The sequence below is a fragment of the Girardinichthys multiradiatus genome, chromosome 13 (assembly GCF_021462225.1).
Source record: "Girardinichthys multiradiatus isolate DD_20200921_A chromosome 13, DD_fGirMul_XY1, whole genome shotgun sequence".
In the NCBI taxonomy this organism is placed as follows: Eukaryota; Metazoa; Chordata; class Actinopteri; order Cyprinodontiformes; family Goodeidae; genus Girardinichthys; species Girardinichthys multiradiatus.
The window spans coordinates 36,855,940-36,874,724 of NC_061806.1; the positions used below are offsets into that span (position 1 = coordinate 36,855,940).

General features: G+C 37.7%; 3 protein-coding genes across 4 annotated transcripts in view; all 3 read right to left on the minus strand.

Annotated features, from left to right (window-relative positions):
- Positions 1 to 891, minus strand: part of LOC124879104 (histone-lysine N-methyltransferase 2B-like) — a 41,682-nt gene extending 40,791 nt beyond the window's left edge. The window contains exon 1 of the mRNA XM_047383419.1: positions 524 to 891. Coding sequence (XP_047239375.1) covers positions 524 to 829 — 306 coding nt within the window. The 5' untranslated portion in view covers positions 830 to 891. The remainder of the gene's footprint in view (positions 1 to 523) is intronic.
- Positions 892 to 2,086: 1,195 nt separating this feature from the next.
- Positions 2,087 to 5,816, minus strand: LOC124879476 (zinc finger protein 184-like). Of its 2 annotated transcripts, none has more exons than XM_047384078.1 (5): positions 5,749 to 5,816; positions 5,273 to 5,404; positions 4,096 to 4,211; positions 3,239 to 3,382; positions 2,087 to 3,144 (listed from the first exon to the last, which is right to left on the minus strand). In XM_047384078.1, exons 2-5 carry the CDS (start codon positions 5,367 to 5,369, stop codon positions 2,548 to 2,550), a joined length of 954 nt encoding a protein of 317 aa, XP_047240034.1. In that variant the 5' UTR covers positions 5,370 to 5,404; positions 5,749 to 5,816; the 3' UTR covers positions 2,087 to 2,547. The 2 variants fall into 2 exon arrangements, with proteins under 2 accessions (XP_047240034.1, XP_047240033.1); XM_047384077.1 differs by lacking the exon at positions 5,749 to 5,816 and adding an exon at positions 5,567 to 5,733.
- Positions 5,817 to 6,739: 923 nt separating this feature from the next.
- ndufv1 (NADH:ubiquinone oxidoreductase core subunit V1) lies at positions 6,740 to 18,172 on the minus strand. Its single transcript, XM_047384323.1, has 11 exons — positions 18,075 to 18,172; positions 16,233 to 16,338; positions 16,059 to 16,141; positions 15,796 to 15,966; positions 15,163 to 15,346; positions 12,540 to 12,729; positions 12,216 to 12,428; positions 9,510 to 9,676; positions 9,349 to 9,430; positions 9,109 to 9,254; positions 6,740 to 6,987 (listed from the first exon to the last, which is right to left on the minus strand). The coding sequence occupies exons 2-11, from the start codon at positions 16,335 to 16,337 to the stop codon at positions 6,913 to 6,915; spliced, it is 1,416 nt and encodes a 471-aa protein (XP_047240279.1). The 5' UTR covers position 16,338; positions 18,075 to 18,172; the 3' UTR covers positions 6,740 to 6,912.
- Between the last annotated feature and the right edge of the window lie 613 nt (positions 18,173 to 18,785).

The following is an 18,785-nucleotide window of genomic DNA, read 5'->3' on the forward strand; positions in this document are numbered from 1 at the left end:
GCTGACAAAAGCTCCAACGTGGAGAGTACCAAAACGTTTAAATGACGACAGTATCATTAGAGAATATTTTAGCAGACACTCGTGTAAGAAAACAATTGACCAAACCACACAAGGGGATGCCAAAGAATGGTTGCCACCAACAAAACCCCTTTACTGCTGAGGTCATACCGCCAAAGTTCCGCCTTAGCCGCTGTGTTTATTGCAAAGACTCCACTAGACGGATATTTATATTTCAGGCCCAACTTCCTATAGCAGTTCCGCAAAACAGAGCATTAGTTGCTGCATTAATTTATTACTGTATGTAATCACAAAACAACCACTATTAATCCCATCTGAAGCATTCCCTGCAGGAAAACAGCTAGCTACTGTGCTACTGTGTGTTATGTTTGTCGCTAGCTAGCTAGCTAGCTGCACATCAGCCTAACAGTCCTTTATATAACAGTTATGTTTTAATGTTGCCCTTTTAAACAGACGGTATTTATTTTGAATTTATAGCATACGGTTTTCCATCTAGCTGACTCACCTCCTCACTATTGCTGGAGTCAAACCCAACATCTCTCCGCCGATCGTGCTTCTCCGTCACCCCCAGTAGCCGCAGCAGATACGGGTCCTCGCTTAACGCAAGGCCGATGTTGACGGGCCTCGGCCCGGCTGCGACCAGCTCTCCGGAGTCCGAACCCAATCTTCCGCGTCGAGTCCGTTTCTCCGAGCGCAGCCTGCTACGAAGCGAGAACGGCCGACCTGGGAAGCGAGCCCGGGCCGGCGGTGCCTGGGAACTCAGGCCGGTGATAGTGGAAAGACCTGATATTTCGCCTCCCGAGGCCGCCATTATATTGACTACAACAACGGAGACGGCGCGCGGGCAGAGGATCACTGCAGCGGTGCGCGAGGTAAGATGGGTCTGCTCGATGCAAAGGCGCGAGATAGGTGCATCATGGGTAAGCGAACGTCGTCTAAGCCGCTCGACATTCGATGAGGTGGGCGACTTTGCTCTTAAAGGGTTGTTATTTTAGTTTTGAATGTCCTGAGCTTTCGTGACGAATTCAGAATGATAGCGTTGAGACTGCATTTACTTAAATGAAGGCTTAAGACCTAAAACCTCACACCTAATACCAGACTTCTGCTAAAATGTTACCATATGGTAGAGTTTCAGATCTTTAAAAATGTGCAGCTATTCGTAATTACTCATGCAACGCTTCTATCTAAGCTGACTTTAGCAGTGGTTGTAATTTATCTAAAATACCATATCAAAGGTTGCAGAGTTCTTGAAAAATAATTAAAGCACATTCAGACGTTTACATACACTAGGATTAGTATGCCTTTAAACAATTTGGAAAAGCTCAAAAAGATGTGCCTTTTAAGCTTCCCATGTTAATTTTCAACAAATGGAGACACACTTTTGGATATATTTTAGGATGACACATCAAACATTCTATTTCTGGGTTGTAATATTTTGGAATAATCTAAATACATCTGCAAAAATATCAGGAAGAGAAAAGCCTGAGGAGGCCACGTCTGTCTGCTCAATTACTGAGGAACTATAAATACCATGGAAACATCAACCTATCATCCTGGTAATGAAGGAGACAGGTTCTGTGTCCCAGAGATTAATGCATTTTAGTGCAAAATGTAAGAAATGTAAGCAGCCTAGAAACAAAAGCAACAGACTATGTAAAGATGCTGGAGGAACTATTGAAATGAGTCCCATGGGCTGAAAGCACTTTAAGTGAGAAAGAAGCCATTAAACAAAAATCAACATGAAAAGCCACATTACAGTTTGTAAATGCACTCAGAAATAAAGACCTTCATTTCTGGAGTGATGTCCTGTGATCCGATAAAGCTAAAATCGACATGTTATCCTATATTTAGATATTTAGAGTAAAAGGGGAAAAGCTCACAAGGAAAACCAAAACATACTTCATACACTGTGAAACACGAGGGTGGCAGCATCATGTTATGGGGGTGATTAGCTGCAAGGAGTGGTGTACTTCACCAAATACATAGTATTATGAGGAAAGAACAGATATGAGGAAGAGCTCATGCAAAATACAAGGATACAAAAGAAAATTAAGACAACACTTCACACTTATGGTACAGAGTCCTATAAACGGAACTGTTTATAATATTTTATTTTGCTTATGTTAAGTCTATTGTCCAAGTGTCATGTTTACACATTTTGCTGAAAGCAAAATACTTTCAAGTTAAATACAAAATAGGCCCACAACCCAAGAAACAATCACTTATATACTGCACTATCAATATCAAACGTTTAGGATAATACGGAGGTAATATGAACCATATAAATGGCATTTTTGACATGATTACATCACAAAAATAAGTCATGATTATTTACACACAGGAGGACTAGTTTTCAGTGTAGGGTATTTCATTAAAAGGAAACGCAAACAATGTTCCAGAAACAATCGGAAATATGAGGTGTAGACTTTGCCTTATGAACTCACTCTAAAATATCAAGTTAAAAACCTTAATCTAGCAACATGAATGACACGATGATGCGGCACCGAGGGGTAGTTTTCTCCTTGTGTATCATCTCTGTTCAACAACCTCCTCTTTCTTTATATGGCAGATTTGATGAGCCTTTAAAGTACTTTCTCTTGCAAAGCTCTCCCCACACGTAAGGCAGGTGTATTCAGAGATGGGAGCCGTCAGAGAACGAGGGCCGTGCTGGTCTTTTCTGTGTACACGCAAGCCTTCAACTGAAGAAAACGTGCAATCACAGTCTTCTTCAGGACAGGGAATTTTAAGCTCCACAGAAGATGTTCCCACAGTTGTTGAGTCACTGCAGCCTTCATATCCCTTTGTAACCTCTTCTTGCTTGATCTTCTTATCAACGTCCACCTCTTCAGATGAGGACGTAGGTTCACTGGCCCGCTTTTTGCCTTGTGACTCCCTGAGATCACAGTTCACAAATTCCTCTTGGTGCTGCAGGAGCTCTTCTTCCGTCTGGCAACCAACACCGCATTTACAGCACTGAAACGTGTCGCCGTCTTCGGCTGCATCCTTCTTCTCAGGATGCATTGCGATGCGATGTTTGCGGAGTCGAAAGGGAAGGGGAAACCGGGCGCCACAGTCCTCGCAAAGATACCGCCGCTCCCCGCAATCCTTTCGTGTGTGTTTGTTTAGCTGAAATATAATAAACAATCACCATGAAAGGTAAGGAAATCATAGCTCAGAATTTACAGCACACGCAAAACATTTTAAGTGTTGGCAATCCCACCTCAGTAAAGGTGCTGAATCTTTTTTGACAGAGGGAACAGGCAAATGGTTTTTCTTCAGTAAAGTGTGTAGGTTGGTGCTGGCTGAGCTCTTCAGCGGTGGAGAAAGAGCTGTTACACTTGTAGCACATGAACAGTGTATTATTCTGCATAAAGATAAATCAGATTAACCCATACTTTAGCTTTTGAAGAAAACTGATGCAACTTTACCACAATACGCACTGAATGTTAGAAAACTTCAACATCTGACCATTTGTTAAGCTTTTACAGCAATGTACACACAAAATATTTCATATAAACACAGTTTTCTGTAAAAGCGGCCTTCTTCCTATATGCAGGGTTCCTTTTTGTTTTTACATGTCAAAATTCCATCCTTTTCCAGACTCAAGTTTCCACAATACGGAGTCCATTCTGTCCCAAGGTTCAAGTATAAATACAAAGGTTCACCATTTATTTATGGCAAAAATGTCTACATGAACAAACAAAAGGATGGTTGAAACAGACTGATGGTTATAAACACACAATATTAAAACAATGATCAAAAGACTATGATGTCATTTAAAGTAGTGCAGATTAACTTGTTCATCATTTTTTTCTAATTCTAACAATATTAAACATGCTGAAAAAACAAACTACCTTTAAAAATATATAATGGTAAACATGTAATTTTTGTTTAATATTTGTTTTCCATATATATTTTTCTGCATGTATTTGTTTTTTCACAAGTTCACTGAAGATTATCTTTTTAGAATTTCATGCTTGGGATGGATATAAATTGTGATATATTTTTATTTCATATAGATTGGATAGATTGTTAAAATAAATCCTAGAGATTTCTTTTATTTTTATGTCTTTATACCTGCTGCAGATGATGCGTGTACTCATCCCGATGGTTCCTCTTGATGTGTCTCTCTTTGGATTTGAGGTCTCTGAAGACAATCAGGCAATGAAAACACTGCAGACTCTCATGGTGATCTATGTTCCAATGACATGGGTTAAGAAATTAGCCCATGGTCAGTTAATTATTGATTTTCTGAAGCATTTTGTTCCACACAAGTGCAACTCGGAAGGCAGGTAATCCCAAATCCTGTAAGGGTTGATCACCTTTAGTATTTAGTCTTGTGTGAGGAACAACCTAATACTTACTCAGAAGATTAGATGGTGCTGGATCATTCTGTGCTTTATGCGCAAGCACTAATAATTTAAAATGAATTCCAAACTCCACAGAGAGCCAGTAGAATGCACAGAAAACAGGAGTTATATGAGCTTCCTTGTTATAATGTGTTAAAAACCTGACTGCAGAACTCTGCATGACTTGTAAACACTCAAACGATGTTTGTCCAGTCCAGCACACATTGTATTATATTCTTAACACTAACTTCTCCATAAAACTGTTGCCTCGTGTTACTTAAACCAGAATAACAACGTGAGATATGCTTCACTAAGAGTTTTATACAACAAAATTGACAAGAAGATTGCTCTGAACATATAAGCATATGTAAATATAGAGTGAATGATCCGGCACATATAGTCTATTTGATTATGTCTACATTGGTGGTGGAGTACAGATGCAACTGCATTATCTAGATTGAATTTCAGATTTCCAAGGCGATGGCTATTCTGACGCCTCATGCAACTGAAGACATTGGACAAGTGGTTAGGCTCTACTGAACTTTTATTTCCACAGCATACCAAAGAATTTCAACCGCCTGTTCTGAAATAAAGTTGTTGTTTTTTTGCTTTCTAGAAGACTGAATAATATTTTCTGAGGGGAGAATACAAAAAAATATTAATGGTTAAAGTACCTAACCTTGGGGAACCCCCACATATTAAAGAGGTTTCACAGATGAGTATACACTAACCTTTAGAGGAAAACTTGTATCTTTTAAATTGAAAGGAGACCAATGGTGGTTCCCAAAGCGTCTATTCAGCATCTAGTAATCCAATAATAATTCTTACTCTAAAACACACAAGACAGATAGCACGAATGACTGTACAGGTTCTTTGTAATGATAGTTCAGTAAATATCAGCTTACAGTACTGCGGGGCGACCACAGGGTCAGACTTGGTCTCCGCAGAGGAGGACTTCATTTCATTTCCAACAATGACTTGTTCTATTTTCACCATTTCCATGCTGATGCTTTCACCGAGCACAGATCCACATCAAACTGCAACATAAACACGTCATTGTTACAATAAAAACAAAGTAAACACTAAATATTTGTACATTCTTATTAGAGGGAAGGTGAAAGACACCATAACAGCTTTATGTCTTAAAAGCACCGGGATGTAACCTCCTTTGCCTGAATGACTGCGATAAAAATCAAAACCTTGTAAAATATTGACAGCCTCTGCAGCACGATGGAGGACACCGGGCAACATGCAAAGCAACAGAAGCTGGGCTATTTTGTTTCTACTGATAAAATGTATAAAACACTGCTGTAACTTATGCGAGGGTTAAGCTTAAATTATCATTATTTAAAATAAAACAAAACCAAAGTCGCTTTTGTACCGTCAACAGCGTCCACGGAAATGAATTATTTTGCTCATGTCACGTGATATGGGAAAATAGAATCTCGCGAGATTAAGTTCACCGCAAAGCAAAGATGAAACAAATAAAACGCAAAATTATGTGAATTATTGCAGCAAAAGTATATAAAATATATATACCAAACAAAAAATACTGTAATAACTCATAACTTCTATATTTTAGATTCTTCAAATGAACTCCCTTTTGCTTTGATTTCTGATCTGCATTCTCTGGATGAGCTTCATGAGGTTGTCACCTGAACTGGTTTTCCTTCAGTCTCAAAGTAGGTCCCAGAGGTAGGAATAAAAATAAAGACAAACCACTGAATCAGTATGTGTGACTATACCCATGTCCCCCTTGGCTGCTTCTCAGATTAATGCTCCCCTTCCCAGGCCAGTCAGTTTGGGTGGACGCCAGTGGTTGCAGCTGTATAAAACTCTTCATTTTCAGAGGATGGATCAGGCAGGGGTCTGAGAGATGTTACCTACTTTAAACTTCTCCACATTATCCCTGACCTGCCTGCTGTGGTCCTTGCTCTTCATGATGCTGGTTGTTCAACGTAACATAAAGAACTCATATTGTTGCCCAAATTGGAAGTAACTTACTATAATAAATATATAAAACCTTATAATATTAAAAAAGGAAAACCTCCCGAAAATACCCCACCTTCCCTGACTTTGTATGTAACCAGAAAATCTATCCTATATTAGTTACTTATTTTTTCATAAATCAATCAATTTTTGCAGTTTTTCCACCGCATTTTGTTAAGACTTAAAAACTCCCACTACCCTTTATATTTTTGAGTATGTGTGAATGTTGCTTTTAAAAATCTACTCATTTTCATGTGGCTAAATAAACTGTATGAGACTGAAATAAAAAACATAAATAATAATGGCATCTCAGCATCAGTTTGTTTTCTCACATACCAAAACTCCTGAGTAGGACAAAATCAATTCAACATAAAGTCAACCACTAGTTTCAGGTAATAGATCTTTATTTGTATTTTTACCCAACACAGCAGAGGCAAAACTCAAAACTTCCTGATGAGGTGAAAAGAGAGTACATTGTCTTTAAATATTTTATCATAGACATAAGGTAAGGGAATATGGAGACAGACTGAAGAGCTCAAGAAGTTGAAAATGACATTTAAACCACAGCTTGCTTCTGCTGGTATTCAGCAATACGGCTTTCCATCACAGGCCTGAAGTGCCGGATCAATCCCTAAAAACACAAAGGAAAGAGATGGTTTATGTCCAAAATAACATTAAGCCAGAAAAATATAAAGAGCTAAATAACTGAGGAGATGAAGATAGAAAATAAAATCAAATGCATTATTTTGTGTTAGAGTCCAAGGGATTTCATTACCTCTAGTGGCATAAATTGCGAATTACAATACAGAAAACACCATCAGCCACAAAATATTGTCTCCATCACAAGCACTTATTTTGTCCTTTCTTGTTAAACAGCAAATAAGTTTGGAGAGAATGAAATATGGTTTGCATGCTTTGTCTTCCTCTTTTTCTTCTTGTATATTCCAATTTTTATACAACAATTATATTTGCAGAAAACAATATTTTTTTTCATGAATCAGTTTTCACTGAAACATTAAGTCATATTTAAAAGCTTCAAACCATGAAGTGCAAAATACATCTCAGTAATATCACAAATAGAGCATAACAGGCTTCTCACAAGTTTTTCCTGAAAAAATTCCAGACGCCTGCAAACTAAACCTTTAAGAGTTCACGGTACTTTAAGGACATTTCAAAAACCAAAAACTGGAAAGAAATTTGGAAGAAACCGGACTGACGGTGGAGGAAAGGAAGGAAGAAACCATTGAAAAGAGCTAAGACAAGGATGGAGGACAAAAGCAAGGAAGGACAGACGGAGTAAAGTAGTAAGGACACAGGGAAGAAAGGAAACAAGGTAAAACACAAAGGAGGAAAGACCAAGGACACAAGTAAAAAAGAAAGAACACGAGGAAGGAAAGGTAGTAGAACAGAGGGAACTAAAGAAATTAAGGACACGAAGAAGGTAAACGAAATATCAAAGGAAAGAAGGACAAAAGTAAGGAATGAAGGTTGAATACAAGGAAGGAAGAAAAGAAGAAAGCACTGACAAAGAAAAGTGTTAAGATGCAACAATAGAAGAACAGAAGATACAAAGAAAGGACAAGCAAAAGAAATAAAGACCATGAAGAATGAGTGCTTTGAAAGGAAGGACATGGAAAAAAGGGAAGTGGGTCATAAGTAAAGAAATGACCAAAATAAAGACAAAAAAGAAATATGGGAATGAAACAAGACAAAAAGAAGGAATGGAGGTCTGACATATGGAAAGAAGGACAGAGATGAGAAGTAGGGCACAAGGATAGAAGGGAAGAAGAAATGAAAAAAAAAAAAACAAGGAGGGAAAGTAGTAAAGGCATCAGGAGGCAGAGAAGGGAAGGAGGACACAAACGAGGAATTAACCTCAGACACAATAATTAAGAAAGGGAAATGGGACACCAGGAGGGAAGAAAGGAAGGGCACATGGAGGAAAAGAAAAAATGACAAGACAGGAAAAAACAGTACTAAAGAATGAAAAAACGATAAAACAAATGAATAAAGGTCGGATACAAGAAAGGACACAGAACAGAGGTAAGACATCAAGAAAGGCAGAGGGCAGAAAAGAAAGATAAGGGAAAGAAAAATAGATCTACAGGAAGGAATAAAGGCAGTTGGAGGAAGGACAAGGAGACAAGTAAGACAAGACAAACAAGAGAAAGGACTAAAAAACGAAAGCAAAAAAAAAAAAATCAACACGAGAAATAGATGAAAGACAAAAGTAAGGAAGAAAAGATGGACACAGAAAGAAAAGAGGTACGGCACATGGATGGAAGTCCAGAAGATAGGAATGGAAGACACAAAGAGAATTATGGACACAAGGAATCAAGAAAGAAATGTATTACTGTACATGAGAAATCATTAAAGTATATGAACAGAAGTAAGGATGGAAAGAAACAAAGAAGACATCAGTGAGGGAGGGAGGAAAGACAGCAGAAAGTATGAAGAAAAGAAGGACAAAGAATAGAGAAGGGAAACAAAGTCTGGAAATAAAAATATTTTCCATACTGATTTCTTTTTTCATGCTTATCCTTCATAATGAGCTACAACAACATTTAATTTCCCTTTGGGATTAAGAAAGTATTTTAAAGTATTTTTGAATTGAATTGAATTGAATTATCCAGACCTGGAAAACACTAAAAACAAATTCTAGACACTTTCAGGAACCAAAATACAGGGTCTCAGAAGAATAAGCATGGGCATCGACTGTAAAATAAACTCTTTACACTCCTCATCTCTTTACCTGCACGGGCCACGCTGCACCGTCACCTAGCGCACAGATAGTGTGTCCCTCGATCTGTTTACTGAGCTCCCAAATCATATCGATCTCTGCTGGCCGTGCGTCACCACGAACAAAACGCCACATCATATTATTCATCCAGTCCACTCCTGCCGAAACAAACCAAAAAACATAAAAAATGGTTTATTTTGTTGTTAATAAAAAACAAATCCTCAAAACCACAATCTAGTAAGAAGCAATTACCTTCCCTGCACGGTGTGCACTGGCCACAACTCTCATGTTTGTAGAACTCAATCAGGCGGGCAATGGCTCTGATGATGTCAGTCTGCAAAAATCAACCCTAATCAACCAATGAACCAGAGCTTTGCCAGTGTCTTAACACGCTGCAGAGGTGATAGACTCACAGAGTTGTCCATGACGATTAGAGCGGCCGTGCCAAGGCCAGTCTGGGCTTGAATAAGGCCATCGAAATCCATCAGCACCTCTTCACAAACGTTCTTGGGGATGAGGGGGGTTGAGGATCCTCCGGGGATTACAGCCAGCAGGTTATCCCAGCCTCCACGCACACCACCTACCGCACAGATGTTGGTTCCAATTAAGTCAGGAATAAAAAAATAAAACTGTAGTAGTGCTTATGTTAAGCCACCTTAATCTTTGACTTCATGACCGCTGTTCCGAAGAAGAACATGGCAGATGGATTTAGGCCATCCCTTTGTGACCTTTTTATTCAATTACAGTATTGAAAAGAAATAGTGGTATATAAAACCCACATATAAGCAGGGCTCATCCCACATTTTTATGTAAAATGTACATTTCTCTAGATTCGGCTTTCAGAGTTCTCAGCCCTTCAATGTTCAACTAAAATAAAAAACAATGAAACAAAGTTACAAAGCATACAGATACTGGTAATAAAATTAGAATATCATAAAAAAATGATTTATTTCAGTAATTCCATTTAAAAAGTGAAACTTGTATATTATATTCATTCATTACACACAGACTGATATATTTCAAATGTTTTTTTCTTTGAATTTTGATGATTATAACTGCCAATAATAAAAACCCCAAATGTAGTATCTCTTAACTGCACACTGGAGAAGATTGTGAAACAAAACCCAGTCAAAAATGTAGGAGAGATTCACAAAGAGTGGACTGCAGCTGGAGTCAGTGCTTCAAGAACCACCACGCACAGACGTATGCAAGACATGGGTTTCAGCTGTGGTATTCCTTGTGTCAAGCCACTCTTGAACAAGAGACGGGGTCAGAACGTCTTGCCTGGGCTAAAGACCAAAAGGACTGGGCTGCTACTGAGTGGTCCAAAAGTTATGTTCTCTGAATAAAGTAAAGTTTGCATTTCTTTTGGAAATCAAGGTCCAAGAGTCTGGAAGAAGAGCGGAGAGGCACATAATCCACATTGCTTGAGGTCCACTGTAAAGTTTCCACAGTCAGTGATGGTTTGGGTGCCATATCATCTGCTGGTGTTGGTCCACTGTGTTTTCTGAGGTCCAAGGTCAATGCAGCCAGGAAGTTTTACAGCACTTCATGTTTCCTGATGCGGACCAACTTTATGGAGATGCAGATTTCATTTTCCAACAGGACTTGGCACCTGCACACAGTGCCAAAGCTACCAGTACCTGGAAATCTCTGTTCTTAATTGGCCAGCAAACTCGCCTGACCTTAACCAAATTGAAAATCTATGGGGTATTGTGAAGAGGAAGATGCAATATGCCAGACCCAACAATCCAGAAGAGCTGAAGGCCACTATCAGAGCAACCTGGGCTCTCATAACACCCGAGCAGTGCCACAGACGCATTGCTGCAGTAATCCAGGCAAAAGGAGCCCCAACTAAGTATCGAGTGCTGTACATGCTCATACTTTTTAGTTGCCCAACATTTCTAAAAATCTTTTTTTTTTGTATCGGCCTCAAGTAATATTCTAATTTTCTGAGATACTGTATTTGGGGTTTTCATTAGTTTTCAGTTATAATCATCAAAATTCAAAGAATTAACATTTGAAATATATCAGTCTGTGTGTTATGAATGAATATAATATACAAGTTTCACTTTTTGAATGGAATTACTGAAATAAATACATTTTTTGACCAGCACCCGTATATTTGTACAGGGTGCAGCTTTAAACACGGAAGCTGCAAATAAACTGAATACTGAAAGGCGGAAGGAAGGATACAGAAAAGGAAAGAAGTTGGGAAGGGACGACAGACAAGGAAAGAAAGGGTCAAGACAATAGAAAAAAGGAAAGATACATGGATATATGGACGGAAAGAGGAAAGGAAAGGATGTAAAACACATGAAAGGGAGGACACAAAAAAGGACACGAAGAAGTATGAAAAGTAAAAAGGAGGTGGGAAGCAATCAAAGAATGACAAAAGAAAGGAGAGAGGGAGGCGTGAAATGAAGGAAGAAGGAAGGGAGAGATGTAGGAGGGAGGAAGGAAGGCCACAGAGAAGGGTAGGGAGTTAAGATACAAGGACAAATGGGAGGAGAGGATGAACAAAAGAAGGATGGATATGAGGGAGTTAGGACTGGAACAAGCACAAAAGTAAGAAAGGACAGAACAAACGGGCTGAAGGGACAAAAAAGAATTCATTTAGGACAGAATAAAGGAAGGACACTAGAAGAGAATGACATGAGAAGGAAAAGAAGGACACAAGAAATAAAAAGGAAAGCGAGAGGCAAGGACAGATGAGGAAGGACAAGGATGGAAGAAAGGACATAAAAAGGGAGAAAAGATGGAAGAAAAGAAGGAAACAAAGAAGGAAATACATGAGAGAGGAAGGAAACGAGTAAGAAAAGAAGGAAAAAAGAAAAGATAAGGGTTGGAGTGAGTTAGTAGGGAAGGAAACAAGAACGCTGGTTTAATGAGTGAAGGAAGAACAACTTTTAGATGGTACAAAACATAGAATAAAATCTGATGGTAAAATATTTTCCAAACTCTCATTTTGTTTCCATAACCAGGCCTGGGAAATACTGAAATCAAATTCCAGGCTTTTCCAGATGTTTACAGACTGTGATGGAAAGCTGACTTAAAACCCACAGTCTAAGTAAAAAACCCCAAAATGATGAACGTTATCGTCTCGAGTCTAAAACTACCTGCGTGTCTCTCAATGAGCTCCTTCAGAGGGATGGACATCTCCTCCTCCACAGTGCAGGGATGGTTGACATGACCAGAGATGTTGAACAGTTTTGTGCCCGAGTTTCTCTCTCTGCCAAAGCTCGCGAACCACGTTCCTCCACGACGACAGATGGTGGGTGCCACGGATACCGTCTCCACGTTGGCAACGGTCGTCGGGCAACCAAACACACCTTTAACAAAGACGTGAGAGCTGCAGATATTTTGACACCTGGAAGGCCCCTGGGATGTGGCCAGTCGGCAAAATGTCTAGATGTCATTTGAGGCTGGGCGCTGGAACTCACCAACGTCTGCAGGGAAGGGAGGCTTGAGGCGTGGCTTCCCCTGCTTCCCCTCCAGGGACTCTATGAGGGCCGTCTCCTCTCCACAGATGTACGCTCCAGCGCCGCGCATCACAAACACATCGAAGTCAAAACCAGAGCCACAGGCATTCCTGCCAATCAGCCCAGCAGCATAAGCCTCATTGATAGCCACCTGAAAGAGGGAAAAATATCTTCATTTTCAAATTCATAGAAAGAAAATACCATTAATCGACTGCCATCTATGAGCAAGGCATTTAAAATGAAGAGAATTACAGATATGCATGTGTGTATAAATTTAAAATTCTTAATTATGAGGAATGACCTAAAAGATCCAAACAAATTTAGCATTAGGGACATTTTTTGATTTGAGCTCATAATACTGTATATCTAATTCATGCATGTATTTTGGTTGCTTTCTTTTTCTTTAATTTTATTTCAATTTTTTTTCCTCCCAAATGTGCAACTCCACTGGTTAAATGTTTATGTAAATTTAAGGGTTATTTTTATTTTATTTTAAAGATTTTTGATTTTATTTTTTAACATACAGAATTTTGGTGAACCAGGAACAGTGAGCCTTGAACCATTTTCATGCATTCAAGAATATGTCAACAGCACATACAGATTTGTTTTTAAGTTATTTCTATGTAACAGACGTGATTAAAACGGTTGAATTACATTCTAAGGTCATGTTCAGACAGCAGGTCTTTGTGCTCCATTGTGATATTTTGCTGAAATCTGGGTTTTTTGCGTGGCAGTTCACACTACTATTTATTTCAGTCTGAATGGTTCACGACTTCGAGCGGCCCGCATGCACCGACGTTACACAGCAGTACAGTTTGTGAAAATTAAAAGTGACTGTCTGTGTCTGCGTTTCATTTTTTAAGTGGGCGAGCAATGAGAGACGACGCCTGGTGATGGACCACCATTTGATTCAGGTGTGCTGAATTAGCAAAGGATCTAGATTATGCAGAATACCTGCCCTCGAGAACTGATTTTGAACACCAAATCTCTAGATTATGCAGAATACCTGCCCTCGAGAACTGATTTTGAACACCAAATCTCTAGATTATGCAGAATACCTGCCCTCGAGAACAGATTTTGAACACCAAATCTCCAAGACTGTAAAAAAAACACCTTAATCAGTAAAGGTACCCGTAAAAAGCATAAAGCTGCATGAGTATCCACGTGTCTGTTGGAATTTCAGTTGGTATTTCCGACAGCTAAGTGTCATGGAGAGCGGTTTATTTTCATGAAGTTGTTTATTACATTATCATGAGATAATGATATAATTAGCTTGACTTCAATTTTATTATTTCGTTGTATAGATAAACCAAACCTTAACCCATTGTTCCACCATTAAAAAACAAGCCCACAAAAATATGCTCATTAAACCTTTTTTTTGTTCTTTTAATTATTTTCTAAACCAGTATTAGTCATAATGATGCACATCAAATTTGACTGAATTTGTCACATTTTTAACCCTTAAAAACGGCCCATGTAATGATAATCTTAACTTATCTGGAAAAACAAAAATGTACTCAATGCTGAAAAAATAAAGAAATAAATAACTGAGATAAAGATTTTAGAAAATAAGCCAGTTTTGTACAGATCCAGATAAGATTTTAAGCTTGTTTTGTACAGGTAATTTTATGAGTTCATTTGTTAAAGTTTCAATCTCATTATCTGGAGAAAATGAGATTATAAACCTTTCTTGTTGCCACAAGTTTCAACATATAAATATGTCGAGATGAGACATTTAGCTCGTTTAATTGCGATACCAGTTCGATCATCTCCTCTCAAGACAAGAGGATCTCAAGCTCATTTTGCAGTGGTATAAGTTTAATTATAAGTTCTAAACAGAATGTAATTTTTATAGGCTTGTTGCCTGTAGTATCAGTTCTACAATCTGATTATCTCAAAAATAATAAGATTTTCAAGTTTCAATTAAACTCCATGTTTCGATAAAGCAACATCTCAAGCTTGTCTTTAATAATAAAGTTTTATCAACTCATTCTGTCAGGATCTCAAGTTTGATGCAGTAATTGTTTAATCATCTTATTATCTTAACACAATAAAGCACTAATTCTTGAAATATCAATATTTTCATGTCAACCAAGAAATCGTCATAGTGATGCTGGCAGCTGGTTTCAGCTTGTTGCAGCATAATCCTAATAATAATCTATAAAGCAAAGGTTTCTAAAAAACAACAGAAAAGTCCATTTTTGATTTCTAGTAAAATTGCAACAAGATGTATCACTGCAAGTACAGCCATTCATTATTTTAATACATCTATTGTGCAAAATCAGTGTAAAAAAATTACACTGATTTATTATTCCGATTTACCATTTGTTCTAGAAAAATGGAACAGAGAAAAGAGAAATATTTTTCTATGCTCTGGCTTAAATTTCTCATACTTATTCAGACTTGAAATAATGTGAGGAAAACTAATTCAATTTCCAACCCATCTATAAATTCAAAGCATTTTAGAAAGTTTTACAGTAAGAGATACAAATTAAACATATTGTTAAGCTAATTTCTTTCAGCATTACACAACTAAGAAAGGAGCTGTTAAACTCTGTCACACCTTCACTGCATACACCTTTACCTGCAGGTTGGACGACTCGTTGTAAAACTCCCCTCTGATGTAAATATAAGCAGCACGAGCCCCCATGGCCCTGCCAGCGATCAGGCAGCCCTCTACCAGCTTGTGTGGGTCACTCCTCATGATCTCTCTGTCTTTGCAGGTTCCAGGCTCTCCTTCGTCTGCATTCACCACCAGGTACTTTGGCCTAAAGTACAGAATACAGACTGGGTTAAGTCATGCAGCATTGTTCCCTGAAAGCAGCAACAATTATGGAATTGCTACGGCTAAAACTGAACTTTAAGAGCATCGATGAACTGATATCAAACATTTAAAAAAGACTTTGTTTTTATTTCAGCTGGTGAAGAAAACAATGATTGGCTGAATACTAAATACAAATGGAGCATTATTTAAAGTTGTTCTGTTTTATAAAAGAAAGAAAGAAAGAAATTAAGAAAAACTATAGTTGTACCTAACATTTAGACAATGGAACTGGGAATGAAATAAAAATATTTTTCTATAATTGATATTTTCCAAACCAGAGTCCCTCTGCCGAAAAACAAATACATTCTTTTACTTTCTTGACCCAACTTTAATATTTTGGAACATTTTAAAACAAGATATAACAAAGAACATCAGAGGTGGCTCTGCACTGACCGGCCATCGCTGGGCTTGTTCATGAAACTCCACTTCATGCCAGTGGGGAAACCAGCTCCCCCTCTACCCCGCAGGCCAGAAACCTTGATCTCATTGAGAATCCAGTCGACCCCCTTCAAAAGGATCTCCTTGGTTTTGTACCAGTCACCACGCTTGAGTGCCCCGTTCAGCCTACCGCGAAACAAAGAGCAGGTAAATACTGTAACTGTACTTTTTTTTATATATATAATTTTACAACATTAAACAGACTTTAGTCTTGTTACCTCCAGTCATGACGACCATAAAGATTTGTGAAAATTCTGTCCTCATCTGCCAGTGGGCCAAATTTTGTTTTCTTTGGAGCACTCTGGTTACAAAAAGTATAATTTTTTCATATACGTATTACAGTTAAACTGTTTTTGGTGGTCCTGTTAAAAACAAGAAAACAGACAACATACCTGTGCAGTGCTGTTGAACCGACAGAAAGTTGTTACACCTCCTTGGCTGACGGCAGCCGGGGCACGGGCCACGGCACACACCACCGAACGAGACAAGGACAGCATCCTTCCAGCAGCAAAGACAAAGAGCAGCTGATGTCAAGTTATTTTAATTTAAGAAGACATGACTAAATCATTTTAACCTGAAAAGGCCTAATTGAAATAAGTGTTGAATTTTCTGTAATCTTATAAATGGGTTTTGGTCAGTAGTTCTCCAGGCTGTTTCAATGTCTTCCTACATTTCTTATTTTGACTTTGGTTGCATTAGCACCCATTTTATATCCAGTTTTTGTGGCTGACCATAACAAAATATTGTGCAGTGTGTCTTTAAAAGGTGAGAAAAATACTGGGCTTGTACAGGACAAAAGCAAGCCTTGAAAAGCAGATGAACCATATCTGAAAATCAACTCTTTAAGAAACGGAAAAAAACATAAATTCAAAGATTCAAATAAAATTTCAAGCTAGTTGTATTGGTGACAAAGAGACAAAAGCTTGAATTCTTATATAAATAGTTTGTTATATTCATCTTTAGCTCAGACAAACTGTTAAATGCATCCTAAAAAAACATCACATGTAAACATCCCTCTCCAGGAACACAAACCATCACAAAACATACAGCTTGAAGTATACATTGTTTCGCCATGTACATTTATACATAAAGATCCTCAGTAAGGCAAGCAAAGTTGGAACATTACTTGAGACAAACATGTGACTTGCTTTATATCTAGGATATACCTCTGGTTTCAACTGAAAATAAATGCAAATCAAATCTCTTAATTCAAGGCAGAAAGGTCTCTGTCTCTATTTCTAAGCCTTAAAATATTATATTCTGCAGTAAGAAAAGTGACTTTTTAGCTCAAAAGGGACTCTTACAAGTCGACAAAAAAGGCAGAACATTTACCAAACGACGTTTGTTAAACAATTAAGAAATAAAAGAATGAAATTCAGACATTACTGGGTCACAACCTTTCACAGCTTTCATTGTAAACTGCGACATAAATTATCCCAGAATTTCAGCTAAACTTTTTTTTACCTACATACATAATCTTAGTACTCTTAAAAAGCCACTTTTGATGCTCTTTCAGATCAAAATGTTTGTTTAACATCAAATGTTTTGGGAGAAATTTAGATAAAGAAAACTACTTTAACTACTTTACACACAAAAGGTACTATACAAAGCAATGGGATTGATATAAGACTTTTTATCGAATTAAATAATGAAAGTAGGGTTGAGTCGGAATTTAAATTTCAAAATAAACGCCACACATCAATCAGTGCCAAAATAAGAGCGCAACCGACTGTTACATCACGTTAAACTTTACATCCAAAACAAAAACAAAAAGCATGACAGTCACGTTTAACAATAAAAACCTAAAAATAATCCTTATTCTGATATTTTGAGCTTGGATGTTTGGATTTTCCCTTTATGTTCTGCTGTTACTTGAGACGTAATTAAAAATGCCACTAAAAAGGGGTGTTACGTGTAAGCAAAGTAGATCTAAATTTAAAACTATGTCTTTTTTTATTAAAATGCACGAATAGCATGATTAAACCAAGCTATGAAAAATAAACAGGTATTTTGTTGATCGAAGCACTAACTGACCTCAGTGCTAGCATGCTAGCTTCAGTTAGCATAGCGGTTAACCTTGTAGTGAAATAAAAACAGGTGGGCCACATTACTACAAGCGAATTTCACACTGATACATGTTAACTCGTTGATTCACAATACATTTGCCAGTAGCAGATATCTAACCTGCAATACGCGTCGACAATATCCAACAAAAACAATCGGAACCAACTTACCTTCTGTCTACGTTAGAGGTTTATGAAACACAGCTTTACAGGAAGTAGAACGCGTAACCCGGATATCGTTAAAAACAGCTGCACAAAAAAGAAACAAATATTTCATAACATCAGTCCCACCCTACCGAAAATATGTAACCTTACAAAATAAAATGTTTTGTATGGCTACTTAAAAGTGCCAGGAACATATACTGGAAATAAGGGCATCTTGTAATTTAGTGAATTTTCTTATATTGTGTTATAACCAGGGGTGAAAGTAGTTTTAAATTCTTGCTGGTACTTAGGGGCGGAGCTAGAGGGGGGACTGGGGAGGCACTGGGGGCATATACGCATGCATATATATATATATATATATATATATATATATATATATATATATATATATATATATATATATATATATAATGTGTGTGTTAATTGTTACTCTCATCTGTGGCCCCTTCGAGATCTCTCTCTCTCAGCAAAGTCCAAACTCCAAACTAATTTAAACGTATCAATATTTTACTTTACTGTAGGCTGTCTGTACGTAGTATAAGGCAGAAATTAGAATCACTTCACATTGTAATATATCAATTGTTAAAGAACTGCCATGTATGAAACAATGATAAACCATTTTCTGATGCATAACTTTTCATCTTCAGTTTCCGTCTTTCTTTTGAACAAAGAAGTTATTGTTCTCTGCTTTGTGGTCAAGTTTTGATTTAATTTAAA